General features: G+C 38.1%; 1 protein-coding gene across 1 annotated transcript in view; it reads left to right on the top strand.

Moving 5' to 3' along the window:
• The window catches only part of LOC128742538 (mucin-5AC), a 92553-nt gene that overhangs the window by 51051 nt on the left and 20142 nt on the right, over positions 1 to 21360 (top strand). Inside the window, exons 3-8 of the mRNA XM_053838937.1 lie at positions 12170 to 12327; positions 12388 to 13360; positions 13418 to 13903; positions 13976 to 14758; positions 15025 to 15535; positions 15632 to 15711. Coding sequence (XP_053694912.1) covers positions 12170 to 12327; positions 12388 to 13360; positions 13418 to 13903; positions 13976 to 14758; positions 15025 to 15535; positions 15632 to 15711 — 2991 coding nt within the window. The remainder of the gene's footprint in view (positions 1 to 12169; positions 12328 to 12387; positions 13361 to 13417; positions 13904 to 13975; positions 14759 to 15024; positions 15536 to 15631; positions 15712 to 21360) is intronic.

The raw sequence follows: 21360 nt of genomic DNA, 5'->3' as shown, positions 1-21360 counted from the left end.
ATTATGGTGCCACCACAGAACAGAAGTGGAAGTAGAAATCCAAACACGTACTTGCTACTTTCTACAGATACTAGCGAACCTGGCGGTAGCGAGTCACTTTTTCCCACGAAAACACACGAACGCATACGATTGCACATGAAAGTATATGAAATCTGCTATGCGATTGGCAGCGAGCGTTCTGCTTATATTGCTGTTATTCGCTTCTATGCGAAAACCTTCCCAAAGAAAAAGAAAAACAAAAATGTCTCTGTTATCAGTTTTGATCGCCGAATCGTTCGGATTTCCACTTCTGTTCTATGGTGCCACCCTAGGGCTGTCGGTATTGGGGGCTTTTGGTGAAAACCGGTATTTCGGTATTGGCGTAGAAAATACCGGTAGTACCGGTAAAATACCGGTATTGGCAGATTATTCGAAATCAATAGAAATATCGATGTTTTTCAGTAAATCTTTTTATTTTGAAACATTAGCTTCAGTATTGTTGCTTAGCAAAATAGAATTGAAGCAGATATAATACACTTAGCGATTTAATTCGCTTACTATAGAATGAATTTTATTGCCAACACTTCCAACAATTGAAAAAACTTCCGCTTTCATCGATGTCTAACGGCTCTAAGCCCATCAGGAATTTTCCTTTCATTTCTTCAAATTTATAGTAGGGAGACCCGCCTTTAATTATTTACAAAATATCTTGTATTGTCGCTTCCAGCATAATTAATGCCTCGGTCTCCTACAGCCTTTCAACAATTTTTTCTCCATCCCCAAACCGGAACTCCTGCAGAACGTCATCCTCTTCATCATCATTCACAAATACCTTTTCTTCTCTGTTATCAATCCCATTATTCGAAGATAGTGGGTTGCAGATTTCATCTCCTTGTATAATCAATGTATCACTCGAAAAACTTGAAAAATATTTCAAATTCTTTCCTGGCAGATCCTTTGTTGGCAAGAATGCTCAAAACGCGCAAAGATCCCCGTATTCTGATCAGAGCCCGGCATCGTCGAAACAAGTAAATGAAGCTAACTTTCCGTTACATTCGCTTCATATATGAAGCGACTTGTTTCATTTGTTGAACAGAACGTTTCGAGCAAGCTTCAGCTGATGCTACTGACTGTGTCAAATGATGACGATTGACAGTCATGCACGATTTGTCGATGTTGAGTAGATTAATGTAGAAAATGTTACTCAAAATCCATTCAATTGCATTAAAAGTCTAGGCTGACCTTTTTCTGAATATTTGATAGAGATTTGATAGATACAAATGAAACTTTAAAACCGGTCGTCATGATGAAGTGAAAATCGTTTCAATGACGCTAATTGAAGCCAGTTTTGAAACAAAGCGGCGCTGCTTCTGTTAAAACTGAATCTTCATTACCTCATTGTTGAATAACAATTTACCAGTATTGGGTACCGCTAATTCGCTAACCGAGCAATCGCGAAACGCTAATTAGGCTTCATAATTTATACTCAGACTAGCCGAATTGTTGCTGATCCGTAATTCTAAATGAAGTGCCGCTGTTAATTTTGAAATTAATAAAAGGTAGAGCATTTTATCCATTATTATAGGTTTTGATCTTAGTTTTATTAAGAAAGTAATAATTTGTACAGTGATAGATTACAATGCAAGTTGTTGTGATATGTTCAAAAATAAACTGGCTGTTAATTTGCAGTTTGCGATTAGTGATTAGCGAAATTTCCTCAATTATCGAGCAAATTGAATTGGTTAGCGTATTAGCGAATTAGCGAATTAGCGGTGCCCAACACTGCAATTTACTATTGTAAGTGACGTTTCTGGGCCCTGATCTTGTTTCCTAAATTTGTTATTTGAGAGCTTCGAATAATTTGGTGGCTTTTGAATATCAAGTTGTTCAAAAATAAATTGAAACGCGACGTTTGGCTCATACAATGAATCATTTTTACAGCAAAGTTGCTCTACTGTGCCTTAAACGGGTTCAAGAGCTAAAATAATTTGACCCACAATTGCACTCTCTTCATTTTTAGTAGTCGAAGAATCTCGTCGGCATTAACACCAAGTTGTTTTTCTGAGAGTTTTATAATCTTTTATCAAATTTAGTTCTTATTCGAATAAGGAGTTGGAAAAAACAAGGAGATTAGAAAATACCGGAAATACCGGTTTTTTGCCTTTCTAAAACCGGTATTTCGGTATCCAAAAATTGGCCGGTATTACCGGTTTCGGTACTACCGGTACTACCGGTTAGACAGCCCTATGCCACCCTCTTCTATTTTACATTATAAACTTATGTGGATCATATAAGCTTCCTGCACACTTGGCAAAAAGCAGCGAGCTCGGCAAAATTTTGCCGAAATCTCAAGAGCCGACCGTTCGGTAAAAATTTTTATGTTGCCAAACGTTACTAAAAATCCGTAAACGTCGATATACACCACCGACATTTTTACCGAACGTTCGGCTGTTGAGATTTCGGCAAAATTTTGCCGAACTCGGTGCTTATTTTTAAGTGTGTGTATTACATGAATTTTACTAACAAATGAAAAATACATGACTGTGGCGCGTTTTGCCCCGACTGGAAATTTTACCACCAGTTCCCCTACGTATCTGTCGTGGATAAAATTTTTCTTTCATTTAAAATAAACGTGACAAAAAAGATAGAAAAATGGGACATCAAAGAGAGGAATAACGGAAGAGACGAAGATGAAAAACGAGACGGAAAGGAGATAAAAAGAGATTAAAAAAGACGGAAACTTGAAGAAAAAAGTAAAGAAAAAACAAAAAGAGTCCTCGAATGTGGCAATTATCGGGGATTATTCTCATCAACCCTGCATGTAAAATTCTTTCCCGCATCCTATTTCATAAATTGAGGCCGTTGTAGGAATCGTTTATTGGCAAAGCCGGTGCGGCCAGTGCGGTTTTCGAGAGAGACTACAGACCAAATATTAGACTTGCGAGTCGCAAGTTGCGACAAATCCTCGATAAATTCCGGCAATTGGTTTATATTTAATAACAATAGGCTAATGTCGTTAGCATCGGGCCACTGTGGTGGTCAGGCCACCACGATTTTTTCAGTTTTAGTAGCTCGTGGTATCTATTAACAAGCATTGTAAAACTTCTTACTGTGACAGCTAACTTTGCACAGTATTGTGAGTTTCAACCGTGTATTACAAAAAAAAAGTCGCCGGTGCTGTGAGATATTTTGTTACCCACAAACTCGCGTATGCTCATCCTCACATCGTCTTCCTGCATGGCTTATTCCCGAGGCAAAAAACTCATTCTCCACGAGTGCCCGTGAGGCTGGTGACGCACTGGGATACAAATTTTGCGTTACTTTTTCTTCTTCTTCTTCTTCTTCTTCTTCTTCTTCTTCTTCATCTTCGCCCTCCATTCTACTCACGGGCAGGGATGCCACATATAATTCTGTGTTTTTTGTTGGAAAAACCTCACAATCTGTAAGGCGAGGAAAAATATCTGTGCAAAAATCTGTCCAATGCAAAACAATGAGAGTGAAAGAGATAGAGAGTCATTTTGCTGTCTATTTCCGTCTCCTTCACTCTCATGTAAAAATCTGTTTAATCTGTGTAATTTGGCGAAAATCTGTATTCTATACATACAGATTCTGTACAGGCGATTTCTTTTAAATATCCTGACCGCATTTCAGTCAATTTGGTCAATTTTAAATATCTGTTAAACACAGACTAATCTGTGCATGTGGCAACCCTGCTCACGGGTGTGAGCGCGAGTCCTCGCGTGTCGGCATCAGCAGATCGGGCTGCAACGACGAACGACGAGCGACAACTGTAGCTGTTAGCTAAACACATACGCGCAGAAACTCGTTGATGATGAAATAAAAGGGGGGGCTTTAAAAAAATTCTCATGCCGGCGTGTTCGTTAAAATGAGTACGCGTGTGTGAGAAACTTAGACCGCACGAGTGCGGGCTTCTCAACACTGCAGGAAGCAGTAAAACAGTAAATAAGAAAATTAGAGAAAGAACGGGAGAAAAGTAACAAAATCAAAAACGATTCATAAAAAGCGAAAAAACGAAACAAAAAGAGAAAAAATGGTACAGAAAAGAGGTAAAACGTGTGATTGAATAGGCGAAAAAGTTAACACTAATTTCAACTAAAACTTCGTACCTAATTTCGTGTCCATATCCGGTTTGAAGTAAAACTGCATGTTCATATTCAAGTCTAATTCAATGTCCAATGTCAAATTTAATTACTTGTCCGATTTTAAGTTCAATTTCAAGTCTAACTGAATTCCAACCTTAGATTCAATTTTGGTCAAAATTATACGCTTATTTCAAGTCCAATTTTGAATTCAATTTGAGTTCCCAAAATATTCTTCTGAAAGGTTGTGTGCCCCAGTTTTTGTTTATGTCCGAGCACGCTACTGCTGAAGGATCAAAAATATTTAACGCTCTAAAGTTAATCTAAAGTTAATAGTTTACTTTTCTTCCTTTTATCGAGGTTAGATCACTTTACTTTTCCTTTTTCGGGAAGAATAAATCTTAATCTTAATCTTAGACTAAAAATATCTATGCGAAAATGCGATGGGGACTCTCACCTTAAACATTCAACAATTACCCTTCCCGGAAAAGTTAATAGTTTAACAGAATTTATTGCATGAAATGTGCATTTGTATAAATGAGTTTCATTAGAATTTAGAAAAAAAAAATTCGCAAAAATCTACAAAAATACTTCCAAACCTAAAACATTTTTTGCGAGAAAATCGTGTCATTTATGTTTAACCCGTGCCAAGAATAGGCTCCAAGGTGAATGGGGTGAAGTGGAAATAGTGTTGGTCAGCCGTAATCGTTCGTTCTTCACAGTAGTTTAACTTTATATAAACGAGCAAATAATCAAAGCAAAAATGTATCAACTAACCGTCGCCGGTGTGTCTGATATAATTAAAAGTCATTGACATTGGTATCAATCACTTTGCAGTTTTGCACATATAAACTGATAATCTGTCATTTATTTTTACTTAACTTGATTGCACTTGTTTGCTACTTTTAACAAATTAATAGCAAACGTACGGTTGAAAGCAATTTCCGATAGCGAAGGAAAGAAAAACTAAGGAAATGCTTTAGTTGTCATTTTCTCCATTTGCTGTTCGTGTTATGCCAAACGACGCAGTATAATGGTTGAGAGTTTTATTGTCAACAATTAGTGCACTGCAATGAATATCGCATAATTACTTTTTGCAGAAAAGAATGTAGGTAATCATAATAGCAACTATTTAGATGATAAATTCAAAACAATAAGTGGTTACTTGCTCTTATAAAATGTTGAATTAGGAATTTCAGACAACAAACAACAAAAACAAACTTATGTGCAGATAAAATTATCTAAGAATGTGAGAAGAAGCCGTTAAATAGTCTTTTATAATTGTTATTCAAAAGTGCTCATTTCATACGGCTAAATATAAATAGATTTCACGGAATCAGATGTTTCATGAAGTAGGTTAGGCCCTAGGCCCTAGTCTCGCGTCCGACTACTACCTATTATGGGGATGAACATATTGTAAGTTGTTGTAACTTGTAAGTCTTCTTCTCTATGCTTTCGGGGACTGCAAACTTAAAAATATGCAACGTAGAATTCCTGTACCGGCATTTGTCTGGGGACGACCTTAATGCAGGTTTCATCAGTCATCATAATGCGGAACGGTTAAGTGAACCACTTCCTGAACAACTTTCTTGCACTAGTTTTGGCCACCGTGGTCCAATTATCACTCCAGTTCGGTGGCTTCCGAACTTTGTGCATTTGTTGTCCAGAATGTGTCATTGACTTTTACAGAAAACAAACTTAAAATTTTGCCTTTCATGCCGTATATCGAACCAAAATGTGAGGTTGATGCTCTATTTAAGTTAAGTACCGTCCTTCGGATGTCCAATGCTGCGTTTTCTTCCCCGCCATCCTTCCGTTTGCCATTATTCTATTTACACACACGATAAAAAGTTACAAACAAGTGACCGAATTCAATTTTTTCGAATACTGTCTTATAATCAATACTGGATGGTGGATAAAATCTATATTACCTACATGCTGGATGTCAAAAATGTTCTGTTTGTATCCGAGAAACAATAAAAAGATTAATCCCTACCTTGATCTGAATGACCAGTAAGAACATTAGGACTAGAAGTGAACTATGGGATATTAAAAGTTTACATGTTATGGACTTGCTTGTAAATTTAAAATATAACATAATGATTCAAAATGTTTATATTTGGAATATTTTATATATCGGAAAATTAATTGGCAGGATGTGACAACGTCACTCGGAAATCAAAATAGCTCGCGAGTTTTGTTGAATTCAGCTGAAGATGCTTCTATTAACTTTAAAACTGGTCGTCTCAACCAGCTTCAGTGCAGCGAGTTTTCAATTGATTCTTTGATTCAGTTTCAATGGATCAACGAAGAAAGCAGGTTTGGAATTCACAGCTACTTATTTCTGGCCTTCAGCCATCGGAAAGCAAACGTTCATTACTGCGATTTTAAAACCAACTATCTCCGATGATCCATTTCCATTCATCATTGCGATCACTTTTACAACGTTTCAGTTTTACTTTTTCCGATTAGCCTTGAATGGAAATGAGTTCAAATTGAATACAAGTTTTCAAGCGCTCATGCTCTCGTTAGTCGAGTTCATCAGCAAATCGTGTTTGACTTTAAATCGCGGTCACTTGAAAGTAAAGGTTTCGTTTTAAAACTGAAATGTCGCACCCCGGATTTAAGTAAACCTAAACACAGACAAGTAGACATAACACTCATTGCCTCAATTTAGCGTTCGTTGGGAATCTCTTCATCTTCGTTAAAGTGGTGCTTTTCAACGAATGGAGGGGAAGGCCACTCATAAAATACTTTCTTGTCCAAGGCCAAGGGATATTCCTGTTGCAAGCTAATATTTGGAAATGTCGATCATAGATGGTGCTAGTATTAAGGTAAAACTTGCGTGACGATTTTTTGTGCGAGAAAAATGGACCGAATAGATTGAAGTTGACTTGCGAGTGTCGAGATGCTTGAGAAATTGAGGACGAGTTCTTGATACGATGCGGCCCAACAAATATTTTTATTTACGAGTAGCTTATTGAATAATCATATAGCTAATACCTGTGGAACAAGCACTTGATAAGCTGCTTTACAACAAAAATGTTGCTTGAGCAAGTTTTACCATAGCTTTAAGATGCTGAAAAAAGAAGAAGAAGAAGAAGAAGAAGAAGAGCTCCAACGGTAGACAAGGAATTCCTTCAACATACTATCCCTGCTTTGCTAGGAAAATGGTAAAAGTAGTGGTAAATTGATAGAAGTATTCTTTGAGTAACCACCAAACTTTGGCAAAACAACACTGCAAAATTTCTAAATAAACTGGTGAATATATAGGGTAATTGATCTTGAATGGACCTATTTAGCGCTTTTTAACACCACCACTCGCACTCCTGCTCAATTTACTCGTCATTTATAAATAATATGTGGTGATGTTACTATTTGTTGGAAAGTACCACCTTTTTTCTACATTATCAGTACTTTAAAAATGTATAATTGATGAAACTTTTATTAAATATATCGTTTTTTGCCAAAGCCTTTTTTTGATCTTGAATGGACCCAACATGATCTTGAATTGGACCTATTTTTGATTTTGAAATGGACCTAAATTAGGATTGTCATAGTTTCTTCCATGTAAATGAACCAAATAATAACAAAGAATTTTTTTTTAATAGTACAACTATACTACTGTTATTTATTAATAGCACACAAGGTTGAACAGCTTTTACCTTTCTTATACTCTGTTAGAAAGGTATGAAAGTCGGTTGAAAAATTTGAAATCGGTCACAGTCACCGAGGGTCTTGTTTTTATGTCAGCCCAACAATTGAACAATGTTTCAGTGACTTGATATGCGTTGTGTATGTATCTGTGTGTGACATTTGTATATTGGGAAGTTATTATTACCTGTTGTTCAGATATGGTTGAAACGATTTCCACGTCATCAAAAAATTATGTCGCCTATTAGTTTCAAAAATTTAAACCATTCATTAAAAATATGTAATATAACTTGTATTAAACGTAGTTTATCAAGTACAGCTGGGTTCGAGTTTTTATTTAGTGACTACATATTTCGAAAGGTCAGACTTTTACTGACGTAGGACTACGTCTTACTGCAAAGCATCTAAAGGTTTGCGACAGCCCCTGTCGAACATTTTGAATATAAAACCGTTGCAATCGTGAAAAATTCGTTAATTAGTGGTAATTATTCAATTTTTGACACATTTATATGCAATTTTTTCAGTTGAAAAATGGTCTAGATTTTGCCACGGTTTCGATTTTGGCAACATAGGCGACACGCATTTTTTGTCAAATTCGAAATCATACTGTAAATGGTGCTTGAAAAAATCAGACTAGGTTTAAAGGTAAGCTTAGATAGTAGGTTTTAATTTTAAATGATAGTCGATGAAGAACTGTACCAGATAGAAAATAGGAAATTTCAAAATTGAATATTTTAGATCTCAGAGTCACTCAATTTCGGTGGACAAGGAGGTATTAATTTTGTCACAAGTCAGAGGGGAGATGTGCTTAAAGAAAACTTTACATCCCCCAAGAAAAAAATCAGAGGGGTTGTGTATAAGATACGACCACGGATGACGTAGTACAACGTTAGTCCGGTTGCATGATTTTGAATATTTTACTAAACTGATTTTTAATCTATCTGTCAATCGACCAAAAGGTGATGTGAAGTCAACCTGCTTACTTATCGGCGGAATATAAGGCCTTTGCAAAATATTTTTTAAGTTTTTGTCACCCCCCTTTTTGGAAATTGGCTTGAAAAATTGGGGGGCTAAAAAAAATTTGGAAGATATGAGTATAAAATCAATTGTCCGTGGGCTCTACAGCCTGAAAAACTCGAAAAACTACTCGACTGTACTTAACGATTCTAGGAAATTCGAATTCGGAGTTTCCGAAAATCGTCCAAAAAAAATTCTCTCGTTTTTGTCTTCTTTTCGTACATTTTTGCATGGAAAATAATAACGTATATATTAAAAGCAAGAACAGGTTTTCACGCTTAAACTTTAAATAAAAATGCTTCAAACCCATGTTTTTTGCTCGATTAAAAAATTCACTTTGTCCCCCCCCCTTTAGTGGCCCAACACCGGAAGGACAAAAACTTTATAAAATATTTGTAATGGCCTAATTTTACTTTATTCTGAGCCTCATAATTATTTTAACTAAACTAGAAAATTATCAAATACAATATTATTTTTTTAGGCATATCCAGTTCGAAAATGGTCCAGATATTGATCCAAATTTTATATTTTTTGCACCATATCATTATCCAGGCCTTTACCTAATTTCTAAATCCTCCATTGACGCACAGATGATTTTATTGCCAAACCGGGTAATTTTGTAGGACGGTTGGGCATCACAAAGTTTCACGAGGGTGAGGAAGTTGGCGTTCTTAACCATCAGAAGTGGCTGCTTCTTTTTACTCAGACGAGTCTGATTTTGTGATTACAGGACAGGACCCGGTTGAATTTTATTGGCCTTAGGGTTTTCGGTCAGCGCGCTAAAGGTGTTTTGAAGCTTTGGTATATGCTTGATTAACGTGTTTAAACTATTTCTCATCTGAGTTTTGTCAAAACTTAAACTTACAGCAAAACTTTTTGCTGTATTTATATGGAAAATACAGGACGTTATTTGTCCATGTAAAAAAAATGTTGATTCCAACCATTTTTACGATGTTGCCTGTAGATAGTTAAGCAGGCATAACCACTTTAAATAGAGTTTGGAATATTAGCTTCGTAACTCAATTCGAAGTTACAATATTAGAGTTTCCTATACAATAAAGCTATATATAAATCTTCAGAATTGTATTCTCAAATAACTTGTTTCATTCTTCTGTGCATTACTATTAATGATACAAGAATTGTCCCGTTTAGCATAATTTGGGATTTTTTTACATAGGGCGAACAAATTGGGAAAATTTTACTCTACTTATATAGATTACTTATATAGATTATATAGATTACACTTTTGCTTCGTGCTAAAACAAATACGTAAAATTCAATTGAAAAATTCAAGTGTAACTGGTTTTGTGCTAAATGCAAATGAAGCAAAAATAGCTCTTTTTTAAGGGGCATAGTACCTTTTACACCATATTTTTGGCCTCATTTCAAATAATTTTTTCTCGATAACGCGAAAGGCAAATTGAATCGGGTTTTTTGCATTCGAAACATTGCATTTTATACTAATATTTGCAATTTTGTTTTCATAAGAGAACCTCTTCCCCTTGCGCCTACGGCTCCTTGAAGATAGTCGTTCAAAAAAAACATGAATTGCGGTACCATGGATTGGCGCTGGGGGGCTTATCCGAATTGAAAAATTCCAAAACGACATGAAAGAACATTAAATTATCTCGTGTTTGATCCATCCTTTTTTAGAATTCGAACACATAACAAAATGGCGGACATTGAAACATAAAAGTATGGTTTTTAAGCGAAAAAATTGACTTTAATCATTTCTAAAAAATACAGAAATTACAATATCAAGAAAAGGATGGGTCAAACAGTAGATAATTTTGTTGGCTTTGAAACAAAAAAAGAATCATGAGAATTGCTTGAGTCGTTCTTGAGATATTTATGGTACCGACTTTCAAAACCTGGTTTCGAGAAAAACGACGTTGAAGTTTTTACTCGTTGTTTAATCGCTCCAGACATGCGCGGTACAAATAGCTGTAACTTTGTCAATATTTGGAATTCATGCAAACGACTTCAAACACATATGGTCAAAATGTTAATCTTTCGAAATAATCAATAAAAAAAATGTAGGTTTTAAAAAATTGAAAAGGTACTATGCCCCCTTAACAGAAGGCAGTTAGTATCCCTCTTATCTTTTGATCCATCTTATCTTTTAATCAATGATGGCTAAAAATTTTGTACAATACTGAGAATAAATTAAGTTTATATTGTTTTAAACATAAAATGACATATGTTAGCTAACTAATTAGGAAGACTTTTTAGTTTTAAAACTAGAGGCTACAATGTACAAACACTATGAAGCAACTACGAAATAGGATGAGTGATAGTTAGTTTTATCAATATAATTAAGTTTTTATTTAGGCTATAAATCAAGCCTACTTTCAATATCCCGTGCTTATAGATTAATTATAAATGGAGATACTATAGTGACAACAAACAGTTTTATGGAATATACAACGGCGTGTTCGTTAGTGGTAGGCAATGATAGCTACCGCCAGTGATGTCTCGGAGCGCAAAACTAGGTCCATTCTAAAATCAATACTAGGTCCATTCAAGATCAAAAAAGGGGGTTAACATTTTTAAGGAATTTGAAGATTTTACTGGTTTTACTGAACTTTTAAATACCTAAATTGAAATTACACATATTTTAGCATCATTTTAAGAGTATTGTTTTATTTCAAACCAGAAGGGTTCCGGGTAGTAACAGTTTGAAAATGCTCTATGGTGACAGCGAAAACGCTGAAAAATAGCTACTTTTAAATAAGCGGCAATAAAGTGGTTTTGGCTATAATTTTAATTTAATTTTAGTATATTTACGTTCAGAAATGATTAAAGATAAACATAAAAGCTAAATACAGTACAAAGACTTGATAATTATATCCTAAAATTCTTATTTAAAAATAGGTCCATTCAAGATCAGAATTCGACTAGGTCCATTTCAAAATCATTTACCCTATATTTATACTCGAACGAACGAACCATTGATTACCGCTTTCTGAATTATTTTTTATAATGTGCACATTAAATTAAATAATCTTTTGATTCCAGCAGTTCGTTTACATGTTGTTTATATTCAGTAATTATTTTTAACTTTTCGGATCTTCACCATCAGCGTCCTTGAACGGATATAGAACCAATATTATAGGAATTAAGAAAAAGCGAGTATGATATTCTACAGAAAACGGGAAACGCTAGCTAAAACTAGAGCTCAATTATCAAATTTTCCCGTTACAAAATGCGAACTTAGTTGCATTCGAAATGAATCAACCTAAGTTCAGCCGTATGAAACGTCGTTGCTGAACCAGTTTTAAAACAAGTGGCATGTTGGAACCAATTCAGTGATAATCTGCTATAAATCATCCGGCGTTCTGAAGATTCAAATCATAAATTTTACAAACTTGTTTTATGTTGCTGACAACTTATGCAAATTTTTCTCTTCTTTCTTTCAGTGGCAATCGGCCGCAACCTGCGGCATCTGCCCTGTGTTGTGCGGAGCTCGGGCGATGAAGGAATCTGCATGTTTGCCATCGACTGCTTCAAAGCAAACGGGACCCACTTGGGAGTGTGTATCGATAAAATTTTCTTTGGCTCCTGCTGCCAGGTTCATGTAAGTACCAATACAGCGACTTCGGAATTGTGGGCTAACAGAGAGACCTCAAAATTTCAGGACGATAGTTTGCTGTTCAACCATGAAATAACGGACAACAGTATAGATCATAATCACAGCTCCGGCTTGCACTTTCAGCACTTTCCACCGTCGATGGTTGATACTAATAAAAAGCCACCGCTAACTGAAACCCGTCTGCCTACGACGGTGGCACCAAAAACTACGACGAAATATGAATTGGTCAGCACTTCTTCAACGACCACCCACCGAACAACAACGAAGATGACGCGTAGGAATGCAACTACACCAACTACAACGATAAAAGTAGAGCTTAAGGATGACTTGCCATCTACAACGGACTATTGGGAATTTTCCACATTCCAATATGTTCAGAACAATAAAAAACCTACCCACACATTCAACAATCGTCGTACCACCACAGAACCACCGGTTAAGACAACTACCAGAAGGCTGCCACCTAGGACTACTGCTTCAACTACCAGCACAACAACTACTACTGCCAAACCGACTGTAACTCGCAAACCTGCTCCAAGTCGAAACAACACGAGAGCTCCAGCCCCTCAACTAACCACCCAAAAGACTGTAGTTAATACCTTAACAGAAAATAATAGAAATTTTACGACTTGGTCAACTATAACGCGCCGTCCTGTGACTACTGTAGATACTACAACGAGTTCCTCCAGACGTCCAACCACCACTAGCTCTACTACCGTGAGACGAACGTCAATTCCACCCAGAAGACCATCGACGACATCTGCTGAATTTTCTGAAGAAACAACAATATCTAGTACAACAAGACGACCAACGACAGCGCCTTCAATACTTCCCATGACTAGACCAATCAACAGACGAAGACCTACCATAACGACCACTATGGAACCAGATACCACCAGAGCAACTAGACCAAGACCACGACCAACTTCAGCAATTGTTACCGTACCTGCCACCTCCCTAGATCATCTACTGGAAGATCTTGTAACAACACTCTATACAGAACGAACTCCCGCTGCAAGTACTTCACTCACGAAGCCTAGCTCTAGTAGTAGCAGCAGGTATTCATCTACCACAGTGAAAGTAACAGAAGCAACAACCCCCACACCCACACCTACAGTTAATCGCCGATCTAGTACAACGACCACAACAACCACTAAACCAACTACAACTTCAACATCCACTACCACTAATTCTACAACTACAACAACCACTGAAAGGCCCACAACGACCCGCAGTACAACAACTAGTAGTACTACTACAAGTACTACTGTTCCTACAACAAAAACCTCCACAACTGTTCCTACGACCGCAAAAACTACAATTAGCACAACCACTGCTAGCACTGCTTCAACGACAACAACCACTAAGCCCACAACCACTACTACCGCTAAACCCCGCACAACGACATCCGGAAGAATTACACCTCCAGCAGATATCGACTATCCACCGGAGACATCGCAGCTGTACAATCTTCTGGATGAGACAACAGCCGGTTCCGGTTTAGTTACCTGGTCAAGCATTGTTGATGACGTTCCTTACGAGAAACTACCAGGTAAGTCAAGTGTGCCAGCACATTAATAATCATTACCATTCGTCAATAGCAGCCGTGTGACTAATTTCGTTCATTCATCAGTGCCGGCAGGTCCCACTACCTCAAATAGTTGGATACTGATTCATACACTAACCCCCGAAGAGGTGCTTGGCACCAACGGGAATCAAACGAATAACCACAACTCAAGTACGCAACCATCATCGTCCGCTCCGTTGATAGACCAGACGCTACCAACGTTGCCGGAGGATATTGCAATACCAGTGCATGACCCAAGTAGTAATCTACCTCTACCTGAAGCCGCATACATTTACACCATTCATGATGAAACTAACCATTCGCTAAGCGATGAGCTCATCTCTCATTCACAACTTGCCTCAACACCATCACCCACCGCAGTCGTCCTTAATTTTTCATCTGTAGCTACCCAAAAACCCAGCAGCACCGCTGGTAGTAGTATTTCCACCAGTAGCACTCCTTCCACTACGACATCAAGAACGACGACAACGACGACAACCAGCACAACCACAACAACTTCAACATCTCCACCACCGCCGCCAACAACTACAACAGTAACAGCAACAACAACTACAACTACAAAGTCAACGACTTCAAGTACTTCATCTACTACACCAACAACAACTACTACTACTGCCAGCACCAGCTCTACTACAGAAGCGGATCGCGAGGCAACAAGTAGTAGTGTTACCAGTAGTACCGCTCCAGATTCAACTCCATTGGGTAATCATACCGAAGCAACCAAAACTCCCGAACCAACCACAAGGCCTACAACACCATCGACAACAACCAAAACAACAGCCCCAATGACTACTGCCGCAACCAGCGAGCAAACAAGCACTAGCACAAGCTTCGCCACCTTCCAACCTGCCAACAACAACAGCACTACAATCACAGACATCCCTACCTCCCTCCTGAATGGAATCATTACTCAACTGCAAACCGGCTTAGCCACCCAAACAAACTTACAGCTTGCAAGCACAACCACAGAACAGGACACCTCGCATGGTAATGTAGTCTTTCGTTTCGTTAGCTGTCATGTTCTGTCTATTTTTCCGTTTTTCTCTATTTAGATGCAACGAAAATCATCTAACGCTTCCTTTTATTATCAACAGCTAGCTCAACAAACGCGCCAGAAATTCTAATCGAAATTATCGATCCGGTAACCTCCTCTCCGAAGGAGCCAACGACGGTGCAGACCGCTCCGTGGGAACAATCCACTACCGCCGAATCGGTGACCGACTTCGTTACCGAGGACGGAAGTTTTGAAGAAGGCAGCGGCAGTGAAGAAGAATCCGGTGAGGAGGGAAGCTCCAGCTTCGAAAGCTACGAATCCACCGCGGAGTCCGTCAGCTCCACGCCGGTTCTACTACCGGTGACGGACGATGTTTTCAATACGAGCGTTTCGTCCGAACCACCAGGAACGATGACTTCTACGGGTTCTACGACCGAAAGTAGCACCGGTGCTGAAAGCACCAGTTCTACCGGTTCAACAACTCCGTTGAACATTACCAGTTCACTGCAATCGATTGCTTCCATGTTTAATATTTCCACCAGCACCGGAATGCCGATCCGGTTTCCGGAGGACAACAGCACCGAAGTTAGTAGTAGTAGTAGTAGTAGCACCATCATCAGCAGCACCATTAGCAGTACTAGCAGCAGCAGCAATACCAGTAGTGCCAGCAGTACCAGTACTATCAGCAGTAACATAAGCACTCCTGTTACCGATGGTGTTACGTTGTCCCCCGATTTTCTAACCACTTCGGCGATTCCGACATTGGAAGGCGTGGATTATCGTACTGGTAAGTACAGAAAGTTTATTTTGTTTAAATTGGTTTACTGTTTAAGTTTACTGAATTTACAGAAATGTTTATATACCTCAAGTCATATTAGAAATATCTTGTTAAAATAACGTATGCTTTAAAAAAACTTATTCCAGATGACTATGAAAAAAAAAAACTAATTCGCTGGAACAAAGTTTCTTTAAATCCTACGTTTATGATGCCTTCTACAAAAACACTTTGATACCCTTTTGAGCGGCCTTACGGAAGATGGTCGGAGCCTTAGCCAAGGCCGGATGAAAAGATAGATGTGGTCATGTTTTTCAGCTCTTTCATGGCCTTGGCGATGCTTCTTCACTTTGGCCACGACATTTTTGAAGAAAACCCTCCGTTTGAGGTTCTTCCGAAGCTTTTCTATCGGTCGCAGTTGGCGGACGCAGTAGCTGAGGGTTGGGTAGGTTGGCAGTCTTCGATACAACGTTTATTTTCAGCTGGTCCATACAGTGATCCTCCACTGATCTCTTGACGTAATGGGCCGAAACTACGTCTGGTAAAAAAAAACTCCTTCTTCCTTCCTTCAAGAAGAATCACTTAATAACTTCTGACAGGTACTTTGTTCTGTAGATTTCACCGTTCATCACAGAAACTTCTTCGGGAACTTGGCATAAGAGAGATATTAGACGTCATTATTTACCTTCTCGGTATGGGACGTAAAGTGCCCTGTTAATCGTCGCCACCCAGCCTCATGTGGGTCTCGTAATCGATTTTGACCAAAACGTCACGCTTCGCGGATAAGATGTTTTCACCAGCATTTTTGCCCACCTCCTTTTGGGGAATTCCTTTCTGCTCAGACATGGCCGGCCTCGACTAACGCTTCCGCATGAAAATGTCCATATTGACAAAGTACTGCTTCACCATTTAACCCGTTGTTCCGCCCTCCCGGCCCAAGGCGCGGAACGATGAGATCACCTTGCTCTTGATCTTCCTCATCAACTTCTGCTGCCACATTACGGTCCCGTAGCACTGTCGGGTTATCGAGCTTCTGTTCAACGCTCTTGCCTTTCTTCAAAAGAGACATTTACTCACTTACGTGCTGTGTCCATGTCCGCGGGCCGGCAAACCAAAGGGAGAGATCAAAGATCTCCACTGCCGACGGTTACCCGCCATGGCTTTTACCTACCGCCAAGACAGGTTCTCGCCTACAGTCCAGATGTCGTTGGCCAAGCTGCGTCGCCATGAGCCTCTGGGTCTGCCTCTTCTACGCTGTCTTTACGGATTCTAGTCGAGTGCTTCTCTGCAGATGTCGTTCGCTCCTTTCCTCAAGGTTTGTCCGATCCACTTTTACGTATGTTCGCAAATTTCTGTGGCTATCGGCCGTTGATGACATCGACGATGGAGTTTCTCATTGGATATCTAGTTGTCTAGACACGAATGATATATCGCATGCACCGGTTTATAAATACCTACAGTTTTTGGGTTGTCCCCGCTGAGACGCACCATGTTTTGCAGGCATACAGCAGTACGGATTTAATTCGGGTTGAAAGTTCAAAAAAAGTTTCAAAAAGGAGAGGATATTCTAAATGACGCTGTATCGCTGTATCCGGCAGATACGTTTGTCCAACGTTTTCGCTCCGGGATGGAGCTGGCTGTACGAACAAAGCATTGACCGTAGTTGCGTAACTGTTTCCGCCATGACGGCTGCAAATCAACTGATAACGCTGTTATATTTTTCTGTAAATAACAGAGTTACTGCGATTGGCGATTAATGGTGGGATTCATCAACTATGTGGCAGAGTGATCGCATGCCAAATCGCTACAATCAGTCCAGTTTTAAACGCATTTTCTTAAACTCAGGTTTACTCATCCTTTGACTATAATTTTAAAAAGTTTGAGTCAGTCGAAGATCGATTCAGCTTGTTGGAAAAAATATGTGACACATTCCGCCGTGACGTTACAACGTTTTGACTTTTCTTTGCACAGTATTTATGTTTTAGCTGGGAAAATCGTTGAGAAACCCCCAAATATTATTATATATTTGGAAAGAGCATAAAATTTCCTATTAAAAGTGGACAAATTAATAGCATTTGCTTTGCCCAGATTGTTTTGGAAAGCAAATATGTAGCGTGACGTTACAACGCGCCAGAAATACGTCTTTTGGTTCTTCTGTTAAAAAACATGAAAATTCTGCTCTCTTTCAAATTTTATCTAAAGATTTTCTTCTACGATTTGATAAGAGATGAATACTGAACAACTTGCCGTTTTCAGAATTCCGATAGTTAGTGAAGTTAATTTTTAAACAGCTTTTACTTTTCGTGACGTTACAACGCTCTGCTTTGCACAGAGAGGGTCGTAGCTCCGTTGTAACGTCACGAAAAATCTGTTCATTTAATATTCGTTAATTATCGCTGTTGCTGCCCTCTGTACATAAGGGATAATCAAAAAATGTTTTGTTAATTTGTCTTTCACTATTTCGCCTACGTAATTGTGGGGTTGTTCACAAATTACGTCGCGCTGTGGGAGGGATGCTAAGAAAGTGAAACATAAGTGATAGCAACGAAACCTTAAGACATAGCATAATAATTGCTTCAGAAAAGTTTCTTCATTTAAAAAGCACTTTCTAGTGGTGAAAAAATATTCGGACATTAGGGTGTCCTCAAGCAGATACAAAAAATATTTTCTCTATTTTAAGTCAGAAATGGTTGCTGCCTACAGAAAATTTGTAGAAAAACTAATTTTAAGAAACTTTGTTGAATACTTAAGATTTATATTTCTTACATAAAAAAAGTTATAGACTTAGGGACTCTTAGGGACACCCTTAAATTTTTTTTTTTCGATCTAGCTCTTTAATAACCCTTTGTATGGCTTACAAATGTTCTAAGAAATTGGTAATTTAATTAAATTGCACATTTTTGTCGACAATAGTAGAGCGCTATCTTTTTCCCTTTAGAAACTATCACTGGCTTTTTTATTTTTATATGTACTCTTTAAGAGGGTGTATCTCGAGGGAGAGCAGCTATGAGCAGCTAATCTCACTTGTTTTTTTTTGAGTTAATTTATGCTGTATTCCACCATGTACAACTTAGGGTAGAAAATCTAAAAAAAAATATTATGAAGGCAACCGTAGGTGAACATGTATAAATAAAAGAAACAAGGGATAGCTCTTTAAGGAAAAAAGATAGATTTCTACTATCTTCGACGAAAATGTGCAATTTAACTCGATTACCAATTTCTTAGAACATCTAAAAGGCGTACGAAGCGTTATTGGAGAACTAGATCGAAAAAAAAAATTTTTTAAGGGTGTCCCTAAGAGTTTTGCTCTATAACTTTTTTCATGTAAGAAATATAAATCTTCAGTATTAAACGAAGTTTCTTGAAATTAATTTTTTTACAAACTTTCTGTAGACAGCAATCATTTCTGAATTAAAATAGAGAAAATATTTTTTGTATCTGCTTGAGGACACCCTAATGTCCGAATATTTTTTCACCACTAGAAAGTGCATTTTAAATGAAGAAACTTTTCTGAAGCAACTATAATGCTATATCTTAAGGTTTCGATGCTATTACTTATGTCTCACTTGTTTTGAATCCGTCCGGCTGCCCGCCGTGACGTTACAACGCGAGCTTCAATTAGTTGTAACTTAGGTTCTACTTAACTTATCATCATTCTTTAGGCACCGTTTTAAAGGTATTTTTGAGTACAAAGAGAATACGGATTATTAGATTGTTCGAATTTGTACTTTTCTGCGAAAGCGAAAAAGTACACCTTTTTCGTGACGTTACAACGCAAAAAAATGGCCCTATTTCATCCACTTGAAATACAAAATAACTGCAAAATTACATCCAAACTATTTTTGGAATGGATTCAGCATATATTCCTTTGTAAGTTGGTCGAAAACAAATGATATTATGAAATGTTTTAGCGCACTGTAGCAGTATTTTTAAAAATATCACGAAAAATCATTTATTTCTTGTAAATTTCATTTATTTTCGATACACGTTTTATATAACTTCCGAAAATGCTAGAATACCAATTAAGGCAGTTTTGAAAGGTTCAAACATTGCCCAATCATGAAAAAATAGTCAACAATGCTAAAAGCAACCTTTATAAAATGTCTGGTTGGTATACCGGCCCGCGGAATGTGTCATGTACAGGAACATGGACGTTCATATCTGGAAAAAGAGATATTATAATGAATTACCGTAAAAAAATATTCTGAAAAATCTTGTGAAAAGAAACTCGTCTGATTACTTCTACTCATTTCGTTCAACCAACCAACCAACCAACCTTTCCACATTCGGAAGCCATCATCATCATTGGCAGTTGGCACTTGGATCTCGAAAGGGATGCACCTTTTTCCGTAGTAGGAAGACGCGCTGTAATAAAATGTATAACAAAATAATTGATAATAGCATGAAACAATTTCAACCTTGAAAATGAAGTTCATTGCTTGCCGGAGTCACGATCGGTTTGTCGGTTGGAGCGCAGCAGTTCGCCCGGTTCGGCCGGCGCAGAGGACGTATCGTAAAAGTAGTAGTACCCGGTGCTAGTAAAAACAGCACCACAGCAGTAGTTAGTCGAAAGCAAAAGCAAAGGTGTGGAAAGGTTGTCGTCATTATTCGCAATGCTACATGCCCGTGCCCTGCCGGTGCGATCCTGCCGTCTCAGCCGATAGGCTGGAATAGGTTTCACGACGAGCCGAAGTGAGGTGTAGAAAGATGGAAAAGATATGGAAGGTCTTTTCTTGTGTAGTATCCCTGTAAAATGATTCAGTAACAAATTTTAACAATGATCGGTACATCTCGTTTCTCTGTTTCCTTTTGTTCTTTTGTTCCTCGTCTATAGAAAAAATATTAGCCTGAAAAAATATATGTTTGTGAAAGAATTTAAAACACATTAAGAATTAATAGATGCGTAGGTACGGTGGGCTCAACAATGGAAAATTTTATTGATGTATTTTTCAAGTATCTTCCACAGTGTAAACACACTTGATACATATATCATGAAGAGATGTCAGTGATACTGCATTGAAAGTTAAACGAGTTATTTGCAACGCTTTTATTAATTTTATTCGTTGATACATGCTACATTATAACATGTTACGAATGTCAAACAATGATCCTTTAGTTCAGAACCGCAGCCAGAAAATATTCAAGAAAGGGGAGAGGGGGGGGGGGGGAGATTGCCACAAAAAATATCTAACATAACCTAAGTTCAATACAAAATGGCGAATTTGAATTACTTTTGGTCAAAAAGGTTTGGCAAAAAATTGCACTTAAGGTAAAATTTTTGGCATTGTTTCAACCGCGAATTCTGAAGCTTTAACTAAATAGTCGGTTTAAAAGGTAAACTATCCGTTTCGTAAAAACTATTAGTGTTGTGTCCCGTTCACTAAATACTGGTTTAAGCAGGCTAGGGTTTGTGTTTGATCTTGTGCCAGGGTTAGGGTTAGGGCTAGGACTAGGCTCATAGCAGCCGGGACCTCTTCCGCCTTATTGCTGGGAGAGGCTTGGTAGGTCCGCTGGTTCTTTGCTACCAACTTAGGCGTTTCATCAGACGTTCCCGCTTTCCGCTTAGCGATAAGTGGTGTATTTGGTCGATTATAGGTTCGGTTATGTCCCAGCCGGCACGGAGGTAGGGATAAGAGTTTCCATAACGAAGACTATCTAGGT

This window comes from Sabethes cyaneus, chromosome 3 (genome assembly GCF_943734655.1).
Source record: "Sabethes cyaneus chromosome 3, idSabCyanKW18_F2, whole genome shotgun sequence".
Classification (NCBI taxonomy): Eukaryota; Metazoa; Arthropoda; class Insecta; order Diptera; family Culicidae; genus Sabethes; species Sabethes cyaneus.
Note: the sequence above shows the minus strand (reverse complement) of the source record. Positions and strands in the feature narration are given on the sequence as shown.